We start from the raw sequence: 22391 nt of genomic DNA, 5'->3' as shown, positions 1-22391 counted from the left end.
CTCTACGGAGCTTGCTGTTCTCATCTTTGGTTGGAGGTATGTAACTGGAATGAAGTAGAGCAATGTTGCTGGGCCTTAAACCACCTGGCCTTTATAAACCCCAGGGTTTTCAACATTTCCTCAGGAACGTAGTTTACCATGACCTCACGACAACTCTTTGCACCAGCTGTTCATACAGTGTTAAACACAGGGTCTCTGCTTTAACCTCAAGGCACACCAGCCCAGGCATTTTGGCTCCCAAGTGAGGCCCCAGATATAACATAACTGGAAGCTAAAGATGGTCCATGTGGGAAGCAGCTTGTCCAGGACTAGACTAAGATCAGAGAACTGATCTTAGTCAGGGATCATCATGTGTCATTGTTTTTTGCTCCAAATAGAAAATCAGTGGCCTTTGATCCAGCATAAGTACCTGACAGAACATACACTTCATAAAACTAAGTTAAACCCTTCCAGTGCTAAACACTACTCATAATATGGCAAATAATATGGGAAATATGGCAAAAGTTAGTCACTTCATTCCAACCACAGCTGGAGGGCAGAAAAGTAGCATAGTGACCACAGCATGACACAGGAGAGTGGGGACATATTTTCAGAGGAAGGGTATGGTGTATTTGAGGCTTTTTGATTTATGAGTCTTTGTTCAAGTCTCTTCTTTATTATTTTTCTCTTGTTGTCATAGAAAGAATATAGATTATGTGATTACTTCTGCCTGCACACTTCTGTAAACAGTAAAACATACCAGTACATAATCACAACAGACATCTTCATATCCTGTGAACATATCCTGGTACGGATGCTTGTATCCTGTATACATATCCCTAGGCTATCTGTTGATCCTTGCCCAAAGTTTTCTACAGAGCTGTCTCAAACACTGACCCATAAGCCAAGAGGCAGGTCAACATTCCCTGCACTTCATTTCCCCCAGGATCCGGTTTCAGCCCAGCATGGTTGGAAAGAAGCGAGGTTTTTTTCCTATCTTGGAAGCTGCTCAGGGAGTTCTACAGCATCTGCCATCTTTCCTAGCTGGAGTCATGCCCAGCACACCAGGGATGTTTATAGAATTTGAGAGCATTGTAAGCAAGATCATTAGCACAACCTGACAGCATGCTACAATGAGGAAGTGTCCATTTGGAGGCACTTACCTGACCATCGTTCTCAGGAACCAGGGTCGATTGACAATAGAAGGTACGGCCTCATCCATCAGTGGATGTGTTTTGATGAAATTCAGAGTATCGTCCGGGAACTCATTAGAGGTTACATATTTCTCTAATGATGTAGAGCCAGCACAGCAACCAGGCCTAAATAAAACAAGAAGGCAAATCCAGAACACTTCTTTGATGTCTAAGTGCAAATCTCATTTCTGTAACAACTGTCATGATGTCTTCTGTTAAAATCTGAAGTGCATTGCAATGTCTTAAACGAAGGATTGAGAAGTCTCTTGGACTTGTTCAGCCCCTCAGGAAAGCCTGAAGCCTTCTATCCTCCACTCCAGACCAAAAGAACTTCCATGCTGCCATGTAAAAGAACAAATCCACTTCTTTAGCAGAGTTCGATGTGCACAGCTTGTAGTTCGTCCACTCACAAGGAACCTAATTACCGTATCTGTGTATTTGACTTAATGATGTTCACTGTCATAGACACTTTCTGATGTGTAACTTGACTAGCTGACCGTTCGTTCTTTCTTGGAATAAAAGAAATCATATGGAAGGAGTTTGTTTTCATGGTTCAAAGAGTGCTGATTTCAGTACTTTCTGATAGAAGAAGGACTACTGAAGAAGACAACCCAGCTAGCATCCATGCAAGCATTGATTTTACCCTTCTTTCAGGGAGAATTTAAGTGTTGTAGCACATAGAGGACTTTGACTGAAAAGTTAAATAATCATTCTTGGACAATTTAAATGCAAATCTACTCACTGTATTCCTAAAATCTCTCCTCCTCCTCTAAGGTAATTTAACTTTCATGCTTCAACAGGTAATCAACAGCATCATTCTCTGCCTGTTATTAATAATTTGTGGATTACATTCTCCAACAAAAAATTCATTTGATCCCATTTCCTGGACCATTATGATTCTTCAGCCTTTGAGCCACTGTGAGATGAGAAGATAATCCACTCATAATCATTCTGCAGTGTCCAATCTTCATTTGATCTAAAGTAGGTAGAGCCACTAACATCAATGAAGTAATTCCACCTTGAACAAAGTGTAATTCTGGTTCTGTCATATCTGCCACTCTGATTTAGATAAATATTCAAAACTTAGGTAACCAAATGTTATGTAGGAAGCTAACACAGGACCAGAAGGGATTAACTGGGTCAATGAATATACTCCTGCACAGATGTGTAATAAACAGTATGTGCACAGATTGTGTGCTCTGCCTCTCTAGATCCAAAATATTCTGGTTATTTTTGTGACTACATACAGAATTACCAATAAAGGGAGAGAAGGAGAAATAAAGGGCATCACCGATCTCCTAAGTCCTTGACAAATGCATTGATTTATTGGGTGAAATTCTCTAGGGAGCAGCCTATGCTTTCTGGCACTTCAGTACCTAGAATTTCTGTACATCTAATCTGGAGGCCTATTTTTTCCTAAATCCTAATCACATAATTGGATTAATTCTGTTATAATCTCAAAACTGGCTTAATTGAATAAACATAAAACTGAGTAAACCCTCCTGTTCATCTCAACAAAAAAGGGAAGCAAGGCTCTTGAAAGGTTCCAGTAAGCCTCTGACAAATGTTAGGATCAATAGGAGCACTAATGTTTCTGCACCATACTGAGATATCCAAACAAAAATGACCTTATTTCAAAGGCATCTTTTGCCTCTTATGAATTTCAACATGAGTTGCTAGTAATGATTATTTCCATTAAGCGGATTGATGGCCAAGTATTATATGAAACACTGTTTACTGGTTCAGCTATCATTATCTCCTACTGACTTAGAAGAAGGAACAATATCCTCTCCTCATTGTGACTGTTAGCATGCTATTGGATCATCTCATAAACTTACAAGGCAACTTTCTCTTCCCCCCTCCCACTGAAAAGAAATAAAATTTTTCTTTATGCTTTTCCCTTGTCCCTGCAAATATTCTTTATATGAATATTGTTTTCAAATAAATGATCTTGGAGCACTCTTGCAGCCTTTCTTCACCAAGGCAGCCTATCCAGTGAGTTGCTGAAACATTGCAAAAAGGAGAAGAAAATCCAGGGCCAGTGCAGGTAGATGCCTCTCTAGGGCTCAGACTAAAAGCAGACACAGAATTTATGAGATTTTCCAGGCATTACCAGGTTCTTCTCTTGACGGACAACCTCAGAGTAAACACAGCATTGGGACAGTATACTTGGTAAGTCTCTAAAACACAGTGGGCTAAATCTGGACTTGTGTAGAAGTAGCCACCACAGAGTTTTAGATTATTTATTTATTTATTTATTTATTTTAAGTTATGAAAGATAACAAAGGTAATATAAAACATATATTAAAGTGGTAGAGGTTGTGCAAGATAAATTAATTTGCGCTATTGACATTTACATCATATTCTTAGAGCGTGTAAATGGATTAACAAATGACTATCAACACCATTTTGCACAAAAGGGGTGCTTGTAGGTAGTACAAAGAAAGTGTAATAAGGGAACTACATGCAAACAGGAGGGAAGTGGAAGCAGGAAAAGCAACTCGGGAAAAATGACGTAAAACAAACCTCTATTTTGACAGAACGCTGCATGCCCTGCCTCCCCATCCTCTATTGCAAGTGAATTGTTTGTTAACCCCAGAAGAGCAATTCTCAGAACTAGTGTAGACTTTGCTACAAGAAACATCCATTACTGAACCAATTTGCAACAGGTAACTCATAGCTCTATTAAAATGCCAGTTATTCTGACCAAATGGATATGATACTGGCCTGATTTATTTTACACAAATGTGATCTAAATGAAAAAAATCCCATATTCATATCTTAATTCTAAATACAACTTAACTCCTTTTTCATTACTACAATATATATCTTCATTTGGATCTGTACTTTAAAAGGCTATTCAAATTGTCAAAACTCTGCATGCAGCAGAACAATATCACTACACATGAAACATACCTGGGTTTGGGTACTCGTTCATCAGGAACTGGTGTCCATGTGGAATCTGGAGACTTTTGTTCTTTGAATCTCCCAGTAAATACATTGGCAATGTCAAGCATGTCATAGGCACAGACTGCAGAGCCAGGGATGCTGCAAAGTGACATTTCCCAGAAATTGTTACTCACTCTGCAGTTATGCATAAAATCTTGAGTGAAAAACATGCTGTATAGAAGTCTTCCTGTCACAGGCTACTCAATCCCGAACTTTGTAACCTCTGAGTATTGACAGGAAAAGCCAGCCCCGTGGAAAAAAATGAAACATACCAATCGGCAGACAGCTCCTGCCAGCACAACTTGTTTCAAAGCCTCTATAGAAAGAAGTAATTGCAATAATCTTGAAGAGGGGAAAGAATCTGGGAAACTGTACCACTGGTAATGCATGAGAAGAAATAGCCAGTCTCATTTAGAGCCCATTATTTGGAAATTTAAGTTCTTGTAAGTCACAACATTTTCTCAGTATGAATTTTCACAGTCCTTGTCATGCCTCAAAAACACACTGCAGACAGTTCAGAAGCTGGAGCTGATCAAACTGGAAACGTACTGCACTGTGCCACTGGCCTGGCATTTGCATATTATTACTCCATCCTCTTACAGCCTCATCTCTGGCAGGTTTTCCCAATGGAAAGAAGTTAACTATGCTCAGCAATTTGCTTAACTCAATTATTCAATGAGGTGTAAAGAGCTTGTAGAAGCAAATACAATCACATTTTTAGATGATAAAGTTGTAAATTTCAATTCTTTGATTATTTGCATGCAACTGCACAGTAGCATTGTCTAAACATAATTATAACCTTACCTACATGCTTTCTGAAAAGCCTAGGGTTTTCCCATGGTCAGTCACTTGGAAGCATGAATTATTCATTTACCCACCTTTTATTTTTTTACACATGAACTACTGTATTCATGTCTGACTTTCACTGCTTGATTTTATCAGATAAATAGCATGAACCCAGCTGGCTGAGGCTTTCAATCCTGCTTTTAGCTAGTAGGTTATTATACACCAAAGAGAAAACGTAGGAACTATAATACTGTTACAGAGAATAAAACTAAACTCATAAGGGTACATAAATTGATAGGAAAATAATTGCTTGAATATTTAAAGGTTTTGAAATGCTTATTATTGAAGGAAACAACAAGTAGGGAGATGGTATTATTCTTACTTTCATCTCCACAGGACAGGTTTTTATATGGAAGGAAACTCACTTCAAAGCTTTATATTAACACGATACTGCACAGCAAGAGTTTTAAGGCAAGGCAGCCACATATATTTCAACGTCAGGGTTGGTCAGGGGTGTATTTAGATGCATGCAGGACCACATCCTAAGGCATTGCAAGTCGCACTACAGATAGAAGGTTTTACACATTGTTGGATTAAGCACTAAAGAAAAAACAACCCTAAAACCTTCAGGCTTACTCTACAGAACTAAACACACTGAGAACTGTCCTCATCATGTATCTCCACAGTGTAAGAGGGATCACTACAGTGAGAAGACTGCAAAAACTTTTTCCATTGAGGATGGCAATTAGCAGGTCCACAGTGTCATAAAACAATATGGATGGAGCACTGTGGGTCACAGACAGGCAATCTCTTACCTACTGACTACAACCCACCACCAGCTCCCACCCAGGGTGATCTCAGATTGGATTGAGGAATCTGTGCCAACTCACTCTAGGGGGATGCTCTTGTTCCAGAGATCAAAGAAATTTGAATTTAAAAACAAGTACTTAGATTCTAAAACACAGGGTTTCAAGTAAAAGTTTATCATGACATACCTCATGAAATACTAGCAGACTAGAACATCTCAATGTATAGATAATCTCAAGATACAGCCTATTTGCTTATGCCGATTCTCTATTTGGTTTTATTTAAACTGTTTACAAAAAAAAAAAAAAAAAAGAAAAAAAAAAGAGAGAGAGAATATAAAACTTCATTCCCTATTGTTGGCATTATTTTTTTCCACTGCAATTCCTACTGTTTTGATGTCAAAGTCAGTGATTAAACAGAAGAGGGCTAGTCTTACTCTCATTTGAAATCAGCTCTGTGCATGACCTCACTAAGGTCAGGCTTTGACAAGAGGTGGCAAGTGTACAGCAAAACCAGATGAATTTCAGCAATAAAATTCCCCTTTCAGCTCACGCATTACACCATGAAACAGCAATATATTTTTTAATTGGACTGTTAGTATTTTTTTTTTTAACTTCTCCAGGAGTACTCAATAATTAGATAGTTACTATTCTAATAACTTCTGGAGAAACATGTTATAATGTGTAATGGCAATAAATTCTTAACAGATGAACTGATGCTTTTTGGAAACCACATGAGCAGTGAAAATACAGGTGTTTGAAGAATGGCTTGTGTTATTGGTACCTGCTTGTGTTATGGCTGTATTTCAGCAAGGTTAGGACTCCTGTGTGTAGGTTCTGCAGAACAAAGTCATGTTGATGTGGCCAGGAAAAGGAAGAGACTTTTGATTTAGCTCAGCTCCTCTTTTCCCCCTTGCTAACAGAAACCTCTGTTAAGAGCATCACAGGTTGCAGCTCCAGGGGTTAAAAAGCTGAAAGATTGGCTGACTCAGTATGAAGGGTTCAAGACACCCCTTTATGAGAATAAATAAGCAAAGTAGGACCTGACAGACTGTGAAGCTTTAGTCAGCTCCCCTACTTCCTTCTCTTTGATCTAGAGACCTTCCTTGCAGAGAGCAGGAAGTATGAGAACATTGGCTCTCCCAGGACAAAATGTTGGTAGAGATGCATGAAATAGAGGAAAGGAGGATGTGAACAGGACAGACCTGGTCCTTTCTCTGGAAGAAAGGAAAACTGTATTTTCTCTTTGTAATAACCTGCAAGTTACACTCCGCAAAACTTCTTGGTGGCTGGTTTGAATTATTCTCATGTAAAGAAAATGTCCAAGGAATGTGTCCAGATAGTAAATGTTTGAAAGCTGCTCTAAATTATCAAATATAAAATGCAGTAAGCAATGGCAGGGTACCTTAAAATGAAACACAAACTCTCAGTAAGTGCATGGTATGTAATAATTACATTGTATGAGCAATCACTTCTTGGACCTTTATGGAGTAAAAACAAACTGCAATAAAAAGCGAAACATAAAGGAAACAAAAGGTTATTGCGCCTATTACCTATTATATGGAGTGGAGAAGGTTGCTAAAACAACATCCCGGCCATTGAAATGTATAACATCTGTAACTGCCTGCAGTATATTGAAATAGAAGTGCGAATCGCCAGGAACTGAGCAGTTCAAACGAGCCTTGAGAAAGGAAGTCCACTGTTTTTCCAGCACTCTCTGAGATCCTCCCATGTCATTTTTGCAAACCTGAGCCACCCTTGGGAAAACTACCTGGAAAGAGTAGAGCAAAAATAATGTAGAAAATGAAATGTTTGTTTGAACTTGAAGACTCGACAGGAATTTCACTTTTAAAACATTTGAAATAACACAGCAAGGTGCTTAATTTAATCCCATGTTTCCATAATCTGTGACAAATAAGAAACAGAAAAAAATCAGCTTTGGAACAGTGTGCTATAAAAGATAAGGCTGTGGCATTTAATATACAGTCATAAATCCTTCAGGAGATCTGTTCTCAACCCATATAAAACTCATTTCCATACAGACTGCTTAGCTTTCTATTTCCCCAAACAAAAGCACATTTTATATTCACAATCCCTGCAGCCCACGCTGCCTGCTCTGACTCTTGTATTTTCAGCACTTAAAAACTATGCAAATCTCGCTGGGCTTTTATTCCTGCCCTCCACCTTTGTGACCTTGGTCAGCTTTTCTGACTGCTTAGTCAGAACGCTATTGTGAAATTCACAAAAATGCAGAAAGTGTTTAATTATTCTTCGAAGAATGGCAGAGCACAAAATTTCTACTCTTGTTTACTCCAATTCAGATTTCTTAAAAAGAAATATCTCCTTGCTTTAGAAGCCATTTTTAACATCTTCCTAGTATGCTGAACTAACGACATTTGCCTTGTGCTTTTTATGATTAGGAAAAGAGATTCTGGCATATGTTGCCACCATCAGAAACCACCTCGTATCCTTTCAAGACAGTGCAATGTTTCACTCCAACCCACCTTTTGGCTTGAGCAATAAGAATCTTCTCAAAATGATGACCTTGTCATTATGATTTATGGTTCTCATTTCAAGGTCACTCCTAATAGCACTGGTCCAAGAATAGCATATGTTTTTCTCCTCCCGAATGTCACTAAGTCATCTGAGGCAATATTTTTGCCCTTACCTTTCCCATGCTGTTGTACTCCACTGCTATTTCCCGGAAGAAGAAGTAAATATAATTGCCGTAGTCCACTGCCTGGACAAAGTATGGTTCTAGAAAAAACAGAGAAGGCATCCTATCTGTGCTCCATGCACAGTATACAGCACACAAACACACTATAGGTGCAAAGGGAAGCCAAATTCCTTCACACTAAATGTCAACAATTAAATGCACATATGAGGCAAGCCTGCTCAGTTGTCAGAAGAGGCAGCGGCACCACTGCAGAAGAACCACTGCTTGGGACACACAGCACAGCTGGAGGCCAGCCTGGGGAAAGTCCCTGCAAGGCAGTGAGGTGTTAGGCACTGCTGTGTCTGCCCTGCACGGTGAACAAGGAAATGTAGAGAGGCAATATGTAATGGCATGCCTGAGGGCTCCAAACAGGGCTCTTTATGGCCTGCAGGCTGTCTGTGGAGGGAATAACAATCCCCATAACTGTTTCTGCCCATACATGTCTGCAGCAACAAGCAAAGTGGGACAGCTAAAGTCGACACCTGGCAAAACATTTCTGCATGCAGCAAAAGCCTTCAAACTTCAGTTTTGCTCACTATTAAAACCACTCCAAATGTTAACTATTCATAACGCCTACGTGAAGCAAAACAGCACTGCTCTTAACAATGAGGGCATTTAGAGCACACATTGCTTAATTCAATGGCAGCTGCACAGTACCTAGGAAGTAGAAAAGGAAGCCTTTGTGCAATATTCCCATAATTTTATTTTTCATTGATGAATCTTAATGCTTTAGGACAACTTCTCTGTCCTTCATGAAGCCCTCGCTGGTACCTAACACTCTTCCAAGGAATGGCTTGCTTCAAACAGAGCCTGAGTACATGAAATACATAGAGCCCTGCAAATTCCAGCCTTCACATCCAACAGCTGTAAATTGATTATTTCAGCTTGGAAAAGTCTCTGGAATATATTCTGGCCTACTACGCTCACAGTTTTTGTCAAGACCAGTAACTTGGGGTTGGGAGAAGAGGAAAAGAGATAAATAGATCAGCATAAGTAAAGAGATGTAATTTAGTTCCTTCTTTTTCCAGAAAAAGTTACTGAAATGAAATGACAGAGAGGTCTGTCAGGAATCCAGGATTATCATCAGAGATGTGGCTTTCTTTATTTCTTTTTTTTTTTTTTTTCTTTTTTCTTCTTCTTCTTCTTCTTCTTTTTTTTTTTTTTTTTTAATTATTATTTATTTATTTATTTATTTATTTATTTTCATTTATCTACCTTTCAACCACTTGGAGTCATGTTTCACTGTCCGCAGAGTTGGGCTGTCTCCAAGGCTCCGGTATATGACTGCATCTATCGCAAGGAAGTCAGTCACTGTAGCAGAATACAACTTTCCCTCTGAGGAAGAAGGAAAGAAGAAACAAGGTGGGAAGTGATAGGAAAAATGTAATTACTTTTGCTCATGAATCAAATGAGAATCTCCTTCAGGAACACTGAAGTGAAAAAATCCAACACGGTAAATGGGACAGAACATCAATTTTTAAAAAGAGGGATGTTGTGGGAGAAGAAACCTTATGAAGTAGTTCTTCACCAGTTTAGCTAGGGCATACTAATCTACCCTATCCAATTTATCTGGAAATTTCTCTAGCTTAATACTTATAAATTCTGCTTACAAGTACGGAGGTGCCTCAACAGGACTGTTGGTTTTAACCAGGAGGAAAAACCAGACAGGTCCTGGGGACCGCCAGCTAATTGACATTTCTTCAAGTTTCTCCCTCTGTGAGTACTTCTGGGCCAAAGGTCACTAGTCAAAAATTAAACAGAGTACAGGGAGCCCAGGCAAAGCAGAGATGCAAAGACATGAAGGAGGATTGCCTGTCTATGTTTCTCTTCTAAAATGTGTTTTAGGCATTTCACACATGAATTATGCATTCTTCTCCTTTAAAGAATGCTGGAGGACAAGTGATAAGAAATGGCCTACAAAATGGCACCCCAAGGACAACCAATAGTATCTGGATGTAGAAGCACAAGCTCTGCCAATAGTTTAAATTGATACTTGTCAGAACTGTTTGCAGGTCATGATAAGACAGGGCTGTTTTCACTTGTGAGACAGACCTTGGAACCATGGTGGCTGGTAGTATCACAAGCATCATGGCGTGAACCCCAGCAGCTTGTCTCTGTTGTTTCTACAGAAAATCAGAACAGCCTGCCTCTAGCTTGACAGAAATTGTTTGGGCCTTGAAGGCATTGACTGCATATTCAGGGCTAAGCAGAGGACCCCTTGTGATAATGAGTTCCCCTTATTGTACCTAAAAACAACTTTTAATTTCAGCTCCAGGTTTAAAAATCATAATTGCTTTTTTTACTAGCAGGACTGTACTCTTCTTTCTGAACCCTGCAATTCCAATCAGCATTTGGCTACTTAGAAATGGGCTCTTTTTTCTTAGCAAAACCAAAAAAAAGTAAAAAAAAAAAGCAAATAAAAGCAAATACTAAAAACAATTTAAAATAGAATAAAAAGCTGAATTGTTTAGCTATGGGTGTCTGAACTCATGTTAATACAATCACACGTTTATTTTCTTTCCTGCCAAGTTCCTGAAGACCATGTGACTAATTACAATTCACACATATCATCTAAAATAGCTACAAGCTGCAAGAAGAGCCATATTCTTGTAAGTGCACCCAGCAGACTAAAATATGCTGGATTAGTGCCCTGAACTGCTCTGAAACTGCTTTTTGCTACACTCTGAAATGTTATCATGGGGATAAATATGTATGCCATATCAAACAGTGATTTTAGCAGATATATTCTTTAAGGATTTATTTGAACAGTATAATTTTTACTCTGAACCATCCCAAGAGATATAATTATGATTTCCAGATATTTATTTTAATTTTCAAATAATGTGAGGACTTCTTCAGTGACAGAGTGGTACTCTTTTTACCTAACTTCAGTTACATGTAGGTAAATGTCTAGGTTAAGTTGCTCTTAAATGCCTACTCTGGCCAGTGTGGTGAACAAGGCATGTCAGACAGGTGACTCAGACTGCCCTAAGGATAGGAATTGTGGAATGAACCTTGGGACGTATCTTGTTCTGAAGGTGTGTTTCTGCATTTTCGGTTTATTCTCTGCTACAGAGAATTTCTACTTTATGACCTTTTAACTATAACTAAGAAATTACATAGTAACACCATCATCACACCCATCATTATTTTGAAACAAAAGAACCCATTGATATACAGGAAACAAAAATATTTTTTGCAATTTGCTATGAAATCTCTCCTTTGTTAAGCAGATCATGCCAGCTCAAACACAGTAGTGGCTAATAGAGTGCTTTGGCCACAGACATGGTCTTTCCTTAAGGATAACTGGAATACATATAAACTCCTACACCCTCAGAGGAATTGCTGAAGTATTTCCACATAATAATCCAGTCACTGCTTTCAGCACACCTGTTGAAGAGGATTGATGTTATCATGGGTGGCTTTTGTATTGCCTTTGCCATCCATTTTACAGCCAAATCTAATAACTGTTTGGCAAGGTTCATTCTAAAAGAACTTCAATAAACAGTTTAATCTGGAATTCAAGAAGAGAGATACCACGATAACATGTCACAATCAACAGCTCAAACTAACCCCATTAATAAGCATTCCCTATTTTACCTACTCTAGTAGAAATCAGAATTAACTGTATTCTGCTGCATGCAGCATAAATCATCATTAACTAACAGGTTTCTCTACATTGCCTAGTAAGCTGGTAATGGAAGATCATGATGTTTTCTGCTTTAAAATAAAATCACCTTCCCTTCCTGTTTTAGACCTAGGAAAGGTCGTATCAGAGCATATTCTCTTTCTTTTATTATGAACGCCAACTTAAGTTTAGAGTTGTTAAAGGGCATACCTTTCCTCCTCCTCCTCAAAGTTCATACAAGTCTTGTCCTTGTCCTCTGTAGAAGCAAGATGCTGCCAGAAATGGTGCCTCACACTGGTCTGGCATGATATTATCGCAAATCCAGGAAATACTGAAATGTTGAGCCAGGAAACTGAGGCTTCGAGCAAAGTTGTTTGTGGTAGTGAAACTAATCCCAGAGAAAGCAAGGCTTCCTGTGCAAGTGATTTCCTAATGGCCCCTATTTTTAGTCATTATTCACTCCCTTTGCCACTTTTTAGATTTTGGCATTCTGGACTCAAGAAACACAGTACTATGGCAAGCCTGTGTTACAGGAAGGAAAGCAAAAGAGTTTTTTTCAGTTATTCTTCTTTACCTGCAAACAATGCAACGTTGGCATGCTTTGCATCGTAGGGGCACCTGGCCATTCCACTGAACTCATCTCCCAGGAACTCCAGTGTATCCATCTGAAAAACAAAGGGATCTCCTCAGAAATAGAAAATAAACCTCTTACCTAAGACCAGGATTATGGTAGCATTTCTTCATTTCTGGGCAGGGAGGAAAGCTTTTTCTACAACTGTGCTCCTGGCTATGAATGAAGAACCTGACAAAAATCATAGTGTTAAATAAAATCAGGCTGAAAAAAGCACGTCCAATAAGTCAGGCATTTTTTCACAACTAATCACTCCTACTTTTTACATACATTTTACAAAAGTCTTCAGTCAATATTTTATCTGTACACAAGCTTCCTGTTGAACTGTAGCAGGCTATGTGGTCTGTGGTTCTGGCATGGACTCAAAATTTATCCTGAGCAGTGGTCCAACAGAAGCGCTCTTATACAAAGCAAAAGACTGCAAGCCATAGTAGTGAGGAGAAACAACACTAGGACAATTATCCGTGCATGCAATTTTCTCCCCAAAGTCCGGAGATCCTTCTGCTCTAGTCACAACAGTGGCGCTCTCTTCCTTGATTTGCATACTCAGAAGGATGTTCTCCAAGTGTTACTGCATCAGTTGAGTCTGTGTCATAGAGAAATCCTCTTACCATCAGGCAAGAATTAATCTGTGCAGAAGTCTGAGGCTTAAGTGTAACTCCTGGGAGACAAATTCACCCCAGGCACCGATGATTATACAAATACACAGATCAACTTCACAGTAAGTTCAAGAGGGTTTAGCAAGCTATCTGGAAAACGTACAGCTCTTACCTGTTTAAGATTCTTATACTGCAGTATTTTGGGAATAAGCAGCTCCCTAGCATGCTCAGGTAATTGGAGGAGCTCACGCTATGAAAACCACATACAGTACAGATTCACAAAGCATGAAAAACAACCCATCTGGCACCATCACCTACTCCCACCAACTTCTAGGTTGTACGTTACAGCACCTAAGTCCTCCAGTGGGGATGATCTGTCAGCATTTGTTTTCTGTCATGAGTCTTTTCTGTCAAAACCCACTGTGAAGGGAATTAGCTGCACTTATTTGAGGACAGAAAAGCATTTCAGTTAATAATGAGGGGAAATGAGCTGCAGTCCCAAGCAGCTCTCCTTCTACTGATCTAGGCACTGCAGACTGCTCTGCACTTCCACTTTGCCGTGAGGAGGGACTGCCCTGCTTTGTGTTTGGCACCTCGTTAGTGCTCTCTTTCTGTAATGCAGAAGTTTACAGAGGAAAGGTCAGGGGAGGTGCTCTGCTCTGACTCCTAGAAGCATTCCTACCTGGGCAGCAGCAGCTCAACAACAGGTGAGGTAGCCTGCAGAGGCCATGCATCAGGAGAATGAGATGCCTGCAGCAATGGTTAGAAGGGCCATTTTTAACCCCCACAACCAGATGCCAAGGAGAATCTGCAGTTATATTAAAAGACAGCTTTCCAACAAAACTGGCTGTTAGAGATTTGTTAGCTGCATTAATGGTACGGAGCATGAAGCAATAACAAAACAGTGCTGTAGTACTGAATACTGCACTCAAGCCAGGAAGCCTCACTGCACGCTAAGAGCGAGATGCAAGGAGAGGAAGAAGAGGAGAGATGGCTGTTACAAGAACATCAGCCATCTGTATCAGATGGTTACCATGATGCAAGCTCGTATGTGAATAAATCTGATTCTTCCTCCACAGACTAAAAGGAAAGACTGTGATGAGCTCCTCTAATGTATTTCCTAGACTATGGCCATTATAATGGCTAAACAAGGTAAATCAGCAGTGCAGAAAAAGCAAGGAAGAACAGCAGTCACAGTGAATACCACTCTGGAAGCTGTTTTCCTCAATGTTAATGTCTTTATGTTGTTTCTTACTCTGACAACACTGAAGAGAACGAAAATTGAGCCATGATTTCATCAAAAGCAGCATCAGTGAAGCTAAATTTTCTTTTTCTCAAAGGATAAGAAATGACCTGTGAGTCATAGCAGTGCCTGAAAAAAACAAAGTCTAGATATCAAGGCCTAAGTGAACTAATTTCACAGCTGCTCCAAAGACATCCACTGATGGGGGTTGTATCACATTATATTGCTGCATGGCTGAGAAAATTGGAAATATTTGATTAGATGGACCCTGCCAATATGAAGATGATGGAGACACACTATGTCAAAAGAAGAAACTGGGGTCAATGAATTAATGTCCAATATCCACAACTGCCCTGCTGTTGTGTCTTTCCCTGTGGAGGCTTGCTGTCAGGCATTGCTACAGTATGTAACACTGCAGAGTCTTTACACTTCTATATCTGCTAGGTTCCCAACACTAATTTTCCCAGGTTATAAGGCACTGACTCCTTAAGTGTCTTCAGAAGTGTCTCTGGGATGGAAAACAGGACCACAGTGACATTTAAGAATGTTACCCCAGAAATAATGCTCAACATCAGCCTCTGTGTTGATGTGGGTGTCAGTGGCAAGCTTAGGAACTTTCTCATGAGTGACTGCATCTGGAAAGAGGAGTCTGAAGGTCTTTGCACTTATGGAGGGCAATGCAAAGTGGCAATAAACTCTGATGTCTGGGAGCCACAAAGAAGCAGGTAACTGATCCAAGCAATCCTCAGAAATCTAATCAACACTGAGCTCTGTAGCATTGAAACAAATCAGGATAAATGCTACAGGGTTGAAAGAGGAGTAGCTGAATGACACACATCATGCTGTTGCCAGCATAGTCACAATAAATCCAACAGAAAGGTAGGTCATAAATCCCACAAACAGATCACATACCTTGTAGTTCCTGCAAGAAGGGTTGAACGCATTTGTTCCACAGATAAACAATGTATCCTCATTTCTTTTTAGGAGAACCTTAATAAAATTATGACATTCATCCTGAAGAAAAAATAATAAAAAAATATTTAAACTATTGTATTTTGGTCGTCTGGTTTTATTTTGTTGATATGATCTTTCATTGTCAGGTCTAAAATGAAGTTGGCTGGTAGTTACTGAGATATTCTGGGCTTTATTTCAACTATGTTTAACTGACAATGAGCATGATGCAATTGATTTCCATTCTAGTTAAAATGGTTACATAGAACTGAGGCTATGATATTCATATTATAGTTCAGATTCTACTATTGTTCACTTAGGATAATTTTGTTTGAACACTGTTGTCTTCCTCAAGAGTGAAAATCTAATCTTCTCATCTATGTTGCTGTAAGACAGTACCATCATCAATGCAATGTACTGGTATAAAGCAGCTGTAACTAGAAGAGGAAGCAGGTAAAAAGAATCAGAGTCTGCATCTAATTCTGACTCGACATGTGTTAGTCATAAGCTACACTAAGGGAAGACTGGTATGAGAAACAGTGCTCCTCTATCTGTACACACCCATGCTTCCACAACTTCTCAGTAAACTCGTAAAGGAGGATGGACAGCAGCATTTAGCTTTAGAGGCAATGTTAAGCAAAATCAGGACATTCAGCATTATGTTCAAAATCTCCAGTGCTCTAAGCATTTCAGGATGTTGCTGTGGCTCCTGTTGTAATGCTTTATCACATTAAAAGTAAACTATTTTTGCAAATTAAAGCCTTCAGTAGGCTGATGGAAAAAGCAATTACAAGCAGAGAAGTGAATGGCATGATCCATTCCACATCACAGACAACAGCCTAAGATAATAGTGAAGCAGCTAAACTAAAGTGGCAGATGCAGAAGAAATGAAAATTGCCTACCTTATGTTTTCCCTTCATTCTGCATGTGTCTACATCAGCTTGTCTAGATTTCCATGTCAATTTCTGCAAGGATCAAGAAAAAATCAATTAGAGCCCAGAGGCTGTTGCATTTGATTTCAGAAGTAGAAGTCCCCTAGGGGAGACTTACTGTTGAACATATATTTGTTGAAAGCTTTCCACACCCTTTCTCCATGATTAATTCACCGTAACAATGAAAGATCAGTGATGTGGAGCATTCACTTAATTTTGTGTTGCTGCCTATTCATTAGACCAGAAATCTATCCCATTTTTTTGTGAAAGCCTAAAACTATTGAATTCCACAGTAGGCTAACATTTGAAAATATGAGCACTTTTCTAAAAGTACTAGATGCTCTATTCTTCTAATTTGATATTATTTTGCAAATCAGAAGAAACATTTATGGACTATATATCCTGGCTGGAACCTAAATTTAGTATGTATTTTGGAAGCCAACTTTTTAGATTAGCAAAGAGATTGCATTTCTGCTAATTCTTATCACTTCAAGTTAGCCAACTGGCTCAGAGAATGCGGTACCTATCATGATATTACTGACTTTATCCACCAGTATTCTTCCTTTGGAACACTTAAAGGTAAATCCCAGCCTTAATTTATTATTTATTTTATTGATTAATTTATTTGTTTTACAGTGAATTCCAGAAAATGTTACACATGGTAGGCTGATTAATTATAATCAAACTTTATTTAAGAATGCTTGGTCTAAGACAGTAGTAACACCTTAGACACTCTAACCATGACTTTCCTCCTGACAGTTTCCCATTAGTAAACTGATGCACTATCCATTTGCCTAAGGACTCCAAATTGAAAGAATAAACATGGATGTAGCAACATTGCTTTCATTTTCATGACAAATCCATGACCTCACTTTTTTGAAGAGCAGCAAGGCATAAACTCATCTTCAGCATCTTTCATAGCTATAATGAAACACTCCTCCTACAGCAGATTACACCCAATGGTCAAATTGATATGGTTGTCTGCTGGACCAAGGTTGTTTGCCACATGTTACATAAAGTGAGTGCAATGTAAAGGAGCTGAAGGAAGATTATTTCTAGCATGTTTATGTTAATATGCAATGTGGTAATGCAGACAAAGCTCTTTCTTAATTTGAATGTAACTTCCCATGGAGATAATGTGAATACATCTACAAAGTGATGCTATAATAAGATTTTATTTAGTGAGTACTTGCATGAGTGAATTTGTGTGCATGAAAATATGTAAATAGCACTCGCTTTTTATGATGAAAGTTTCAGTATACTTAATTGGGATAGTATAGCCATTATAGAAAGCTGCTGAATATAAATGAATATGTTTGACGTATGTTCCATCAGGGACCACGCTATATTTCAGTATGGATAGCTTATCAGCCCAGCTAAATCACTTATCAGAAATTCACAGAGGACATGATTGCTATTCTAGCTTTCCCCAAATATGATTAGCAATGCCATCCTACTTGCTTATTACAGATTTTATAGCAGCGTTGGCAAGTTGTTTGAAACAATGTCATCTTCCTTTTTATTTGAAGCTTGTTCTAGTGTCCTTGGTTTCTGGAAGATGATAAAAGCTACTTACTTTGCTAAAATAAATTTCTTCTGTATGTGATGTGTCCATATCAACAGTATAAATATGGTCCCTGTAAACAAAGGCAAATGAATCCAAAGTCAAATGAAGTAGTCAAACCATTCATTTATTATGAGGAGAATTATCTATCACGAGGTAATCCATAATCCATACAAAAAAAAAAAAAAAAAAAAAAAAAAGATCACAGGTCTCACCAGGAAGCACTACCAACAGCATTGCTTGTTTCTCTCAGAAAAGCACTTCCATATATAAACTATCTTCCTTTCCATTATGAAAAAAGGAGGGGAAAAAAAAGGAAAATTCTACAACACTTCAAAGCAATATTATTTCTTAAAAGGGATTGTTTCAACAAATAAGAGTTTGCAAAGGAGATGAGCCCTATATATTTTCTACTCCATAGGACTTAGAGCAGATGCCATGGTCTAGCATGCAGATGCTTTTATGTATCTGAAACCAGCTGCAATAGTCTGTGACAGCTTCTGCCAGCATCCTGGGCTAGCAGTCACTGTGCCATATTAAGCCATTCAGGGTTAAAAAGAGGTTAATGCTTTTTTCTTTCCTTCTTTCCTTCTTTCTAATTATGTGTCTAACCTCAGCTGTGATTATTTGATTGACAATATGGTAGGCAAAAGGCTGACAGCCATGAAACTCTTCCCAGGAATCTTTCTTCTCTTCACACGCTGATGGCCAAACTAAACTTTAAAATATTCCTCTGAAAAAGTTCACATTTCTAAACTTGCATTTGCTTTTCTGTTTTCCTGAGAGCCTGACTCTCTCTACAATTAGCTGCCAATCTCTCTTTGGAAAGAGTAAATAGACTCAGCTACTCAGGTAAAGAAGCATTTTTAAATATTCTTTTCTGCACAAACTGAGAATAAGAACATTTCTGAACCTAAAATCTGAAAATAAAAAAAATAAATGTTACAACATTGTAGTAGCAGCCACACCAAATTGAGAATGAAGAGAAAAAATATTGAGTATCTAATTTCTTCTCAAAATAACACCAACTTTTTTAAAAAATGTGGGAAGCTGTGCACCTGGAGAATGATCCAGGGCATTAAAAGGGTCTACACGGGCGTCTGCTGAAAGTAAGATACAGACTGCAGACTGCTTCCATTTTATAAATTTCTGCTGTTAAGACTAGCTTCACTTTATTGGGTTTGGGGGAAACAGTGCTCTCTCTCAAATAAAGCAAACACAAAACATTATCAAAACAAGAATTAGCAACACTTTTCTCATGCGGAGAAAAGAGGCAGCATTGTTACATGGAACTGGCTTTTTAAAACCTACTGTCTGCTACAGCACTTGAGGCTATTTACTTTTTAAGACACCAAACTGAGTTTTTTTTTTGGTTTTTTTTTTTTTTTTTTTTTTTAATCTTTCTCCTCCAGACTCTGTAAAACCAGAACTGTCATTTTCTCTCAAGATTGGTTTAATGCTTCAGTTTATTATTGGCCTGACCCTACTGGCAGAGCAGTGGTCAGGGTTGGTGCTGGGCTCAGATTACCAGTTAGTGTTGTATCAGTCTTATAGACTACTGCACGATTCCTTTTTTTAATGTACATTGCTCTTTGTTGCTGTTACTCCTACTATATAAAAGTGGGAACAAAGTCTCTTGAATTGCAAATTAGGTGCTGCTGGATCTCTAAAAATGTTCTTCCAGCACAGCTCTTGATTTTAATTATCAGTCTTAGTTTACAGCAGTTAAGATTTTTTCTTTATAAACAAGACAATTAAAAGTACAGTGATGTTATTCAGAAAGAGGCTTGAGTTGCTTAGTTCCACCCTCAGTAAAACATCTTTCAGCGGGCTCACTTTCTGGTTTAAGAAATGGTTCAAAGAAAATTCAGACCCTGAGTTACGAGATCATGTAAAAGGGTTAATATCAGGCAAATTACATATCACTTTCTCATTTTGCATTTGAAACAAAGTTGCTGACAATGACAGTAGAGAGGGAGAGAGCTGTCAGATCATGGGGAAGGTTCTCCAGCCAAAGACAATAACGGATTGTCCTTGCCCTCCTTTTCCCACTGCTGCCCAACTCCTACTATCTACTAGCTGTGGTATGTGTACAGCTCACTGCTAATTAAGTTATTCTAACACAAATTGACTTAATCCTAGAGCTTCCGTTTTTCCCACCTCCAGTCAGCAGAACCGAGTTTTGTTGCCATGGCATAATCTTGTGGAGGAAGGGAATTTAAATCGTGCCACCGGCTGTGCATGACCCCTGGCCACTCGGTGCAGTGTCTGGAAATGGGTAATGGCAAGTGAAGAGGGAGCCATCCCGACGCTTCACGGGTTCAATAAACTGTTTTGTACGCACACATGAAGGGTGACAGATAATGTGGACAAAAGCAGCCACCACTGAAGACAGTGGGAGGAGGAGGCATTGCAAACTTAGAAAAGTGTGTGTGTGTGAGTGTGAGAGAGACAGCAAGATGGTACCCTTCCCACGAGAAAAAAGAAAACAGCTGCTCCTTTACACACTGTACCTCACACATCCTAGATGCAGAGCAACATGGTTTCATGGGCTTTGGTTGAGTTACGCTAATTTATCTCTGCCTTTCCAAAGGCAGAGATATGAAAGCCTTTCCAAAGTGACACAGAATTACATTTGATAATACTCAATACAGAAGTCACACATGCTTTATGACAAAAGACATGATGGACAGACAGAAATTACGTTCTGTGCCAGTCACTCAGTAATAAAGTGCCGGCAGTTCTGAAACTTGAGTTCACCCTCTCCTACTGGAGGAGACTATCTGCAAAGCAAACACTAGATTTTCTAAAACAACCAAATAAACAAAGTAAAACACAAGACTGGCAACAGCAAAACAAAACTGTCAATGTTTAATCATTTGTTTTGATTGCTTTTCTGCTAATGGTACAAATGTAAATTTAGCATTGCCATATTGAAAGCATGAAAGCAACACCTGATATGATAGCTAAGGGATTTATGTTAGCTGCAGTTTTCAATGAATCTTGCTACAAAACTCTTTAAGAAACACCTTCAATTGTGTACACATTTACTTCAGTCTCTAGATGTTACTGCCTCTGAAACAAAGGCAGTATTGTAAACTTTCATTCACACTAATTACCACAAGATGACTAATTCCCTGAAGTTTATTACTTAAAAATGACCTTTGAATTTTAACTTATACAACACAGGTTTCTCAGCCCAGCAGGGGCTTTATTCAGTAACATGTGGAGGGGGAAAAGAATATGTCAAAGAGTGAGTTATCAGAAGAAAAAAAGTGTAAGGAGATTTTTTTGTGCCTGTGTAAATACAAAACAGACTAAGACTTTATGCTTTCTTTGCAGGTCAATAGGCTCAAGGAGTATAGAAGCACTCCTATTATAATAAAATATTTTATACAAATGTATAGCTACAGAATATGTAAGAATATATATTCACACACCAATACACATATTCACCCCAAATGTTCGCATTCTTTATATAACTTATGCACACAGTAGTTTTGTGTTCCAAAATGGGTTTTCCCAACTTGGGCTTGGGAAACTCAGGCACTGTAACTCTAATTGCGTCAATCTTTCAGTCTGGGAACAAACTATGAACACAACAGAGCAAAATTCACAAAAACAGATTTACCACCTTCTCCCTGCAAATGATTTCCTAGTTTAAAGGAAAACAAATAAGGAAAGCAAAGGGAACTCAGCTATGAAAAGGAGGAAATCCTGCTGCCACCTTCCAAGTAGCTTCAGCCCACTCCCCTGCCCTACTCGTTATCACACTGAAGGCAACAGAAATGCTAAGCCCTGGGCTGGAACGAAGTGCAGGGTGGCCTTTCCTTGGGGCTGTCCACTGCAGCCAGTGCCACCACAGCTCCCGCACAAGGGGGAAGATGCCCCAGGCCTGAGCGCCTGGCAGCAGACTGCCCAGCAAACAGATCTCAAGGTGAATGTGAATCCCTTGTGGAAGGGATTCTTGTGCCCTAAAGCCACTCTTGGTATTAGGTCTACATGCTATGTTCAGGACTTGAGGCAAGGAGAAAACAAGGGGCTGGCCCAGGTCGCTTGGCACGTCCTGAGAGCAGGCCATACCACGCCGAGTGCCAGGCCTGATGTGAGTGCAGGCTGGGAGCCAGAGCATCAGGGCATCAGGGATGTGTGATCTGCACCCCTGGGAGAGGGGAGCAGTGTGATGACCCCTCGGGGAAGGTCAGGAAAAAGAGCAGTTTTGAAAAAAAAGCAAAAAACAAACTGACAGTGTTCAGAAAAAAAATGTTATTCTCTTCTGGAAAACCTCAAACTCCACAACAACTTGGCTTTAAGACTCTGGCTCTTGATGTTGCTTTTGGGAGTAAAAACTATGGCAGTGGAGGCTGCAGGGAAACCAACACGGCTTGGCATGAGCGAGAGACCAAAAGCCTGC

At 39.1% G+C, this 22391-nt stretch overlaps 1 protein-coding gene across 3 annotated transcripts in view; it reads right to left on the bottom strand.

The window, feature by feature from the left end:
- The window catches only part of SEMA6A (semaphorin 6A), a 116100-nt gene that overhangs the window by 40082 nt on the left and 53627 nt on the right, over window positions 1-22391 (bottom strand). For all 3 annotated transcript variants that reach the window (XM_084305514.1, XM_084305516.1, XM_084305515.1), the window contains exons 4-12: window positions 17990-18050; window positions 16384-16446; window positions 15443-15544; window positions 12632-12722; window positions 9645-9764; window positions 8382-8470; window positions 7267-7484; window positions 4089-4220; window positions 1143-1298 (exon numbers count right to left, since the gene is read on the bottom strand). In XM_084305514.1, the coding sequence (XP_084161640.1) occupies window positions 1143-1298; window positions 4089-4220; window positions 7267-7484; window positions 8382-8470; window positions 9645-9764; window positions 12632-12722; window positions 15443-15544; window positions 16384-16446; window positions 17990-18050 (1032 nt within the window). The remainder of the gene's footprint in view (window positions 1-1142; window positions 1299-4088; window positions 4221-7266; window positions 7485-8381; window positions 8471-9644; window positions 9765-12631; window positions 12723-15442; window positions 15545-16383; window positions 16447-17989; window positions 18051-22391) is intronic.

Source organism: Netta rufina (assembly GCF_964035555.1).
Source record: "Netta rufina genome assembly, chromosome: Z".
Lineage (NCBI taxonomy): Eukaryota > Metazoa > Chordata > Aves > Anseriformes > Anatidae > Netta > Netta rufina.
The sequence above is the reverse complement of the archived record's forward strand: the minus strand, read 5'-3'. Positions and strand labels throughout refer to the sequence as shown.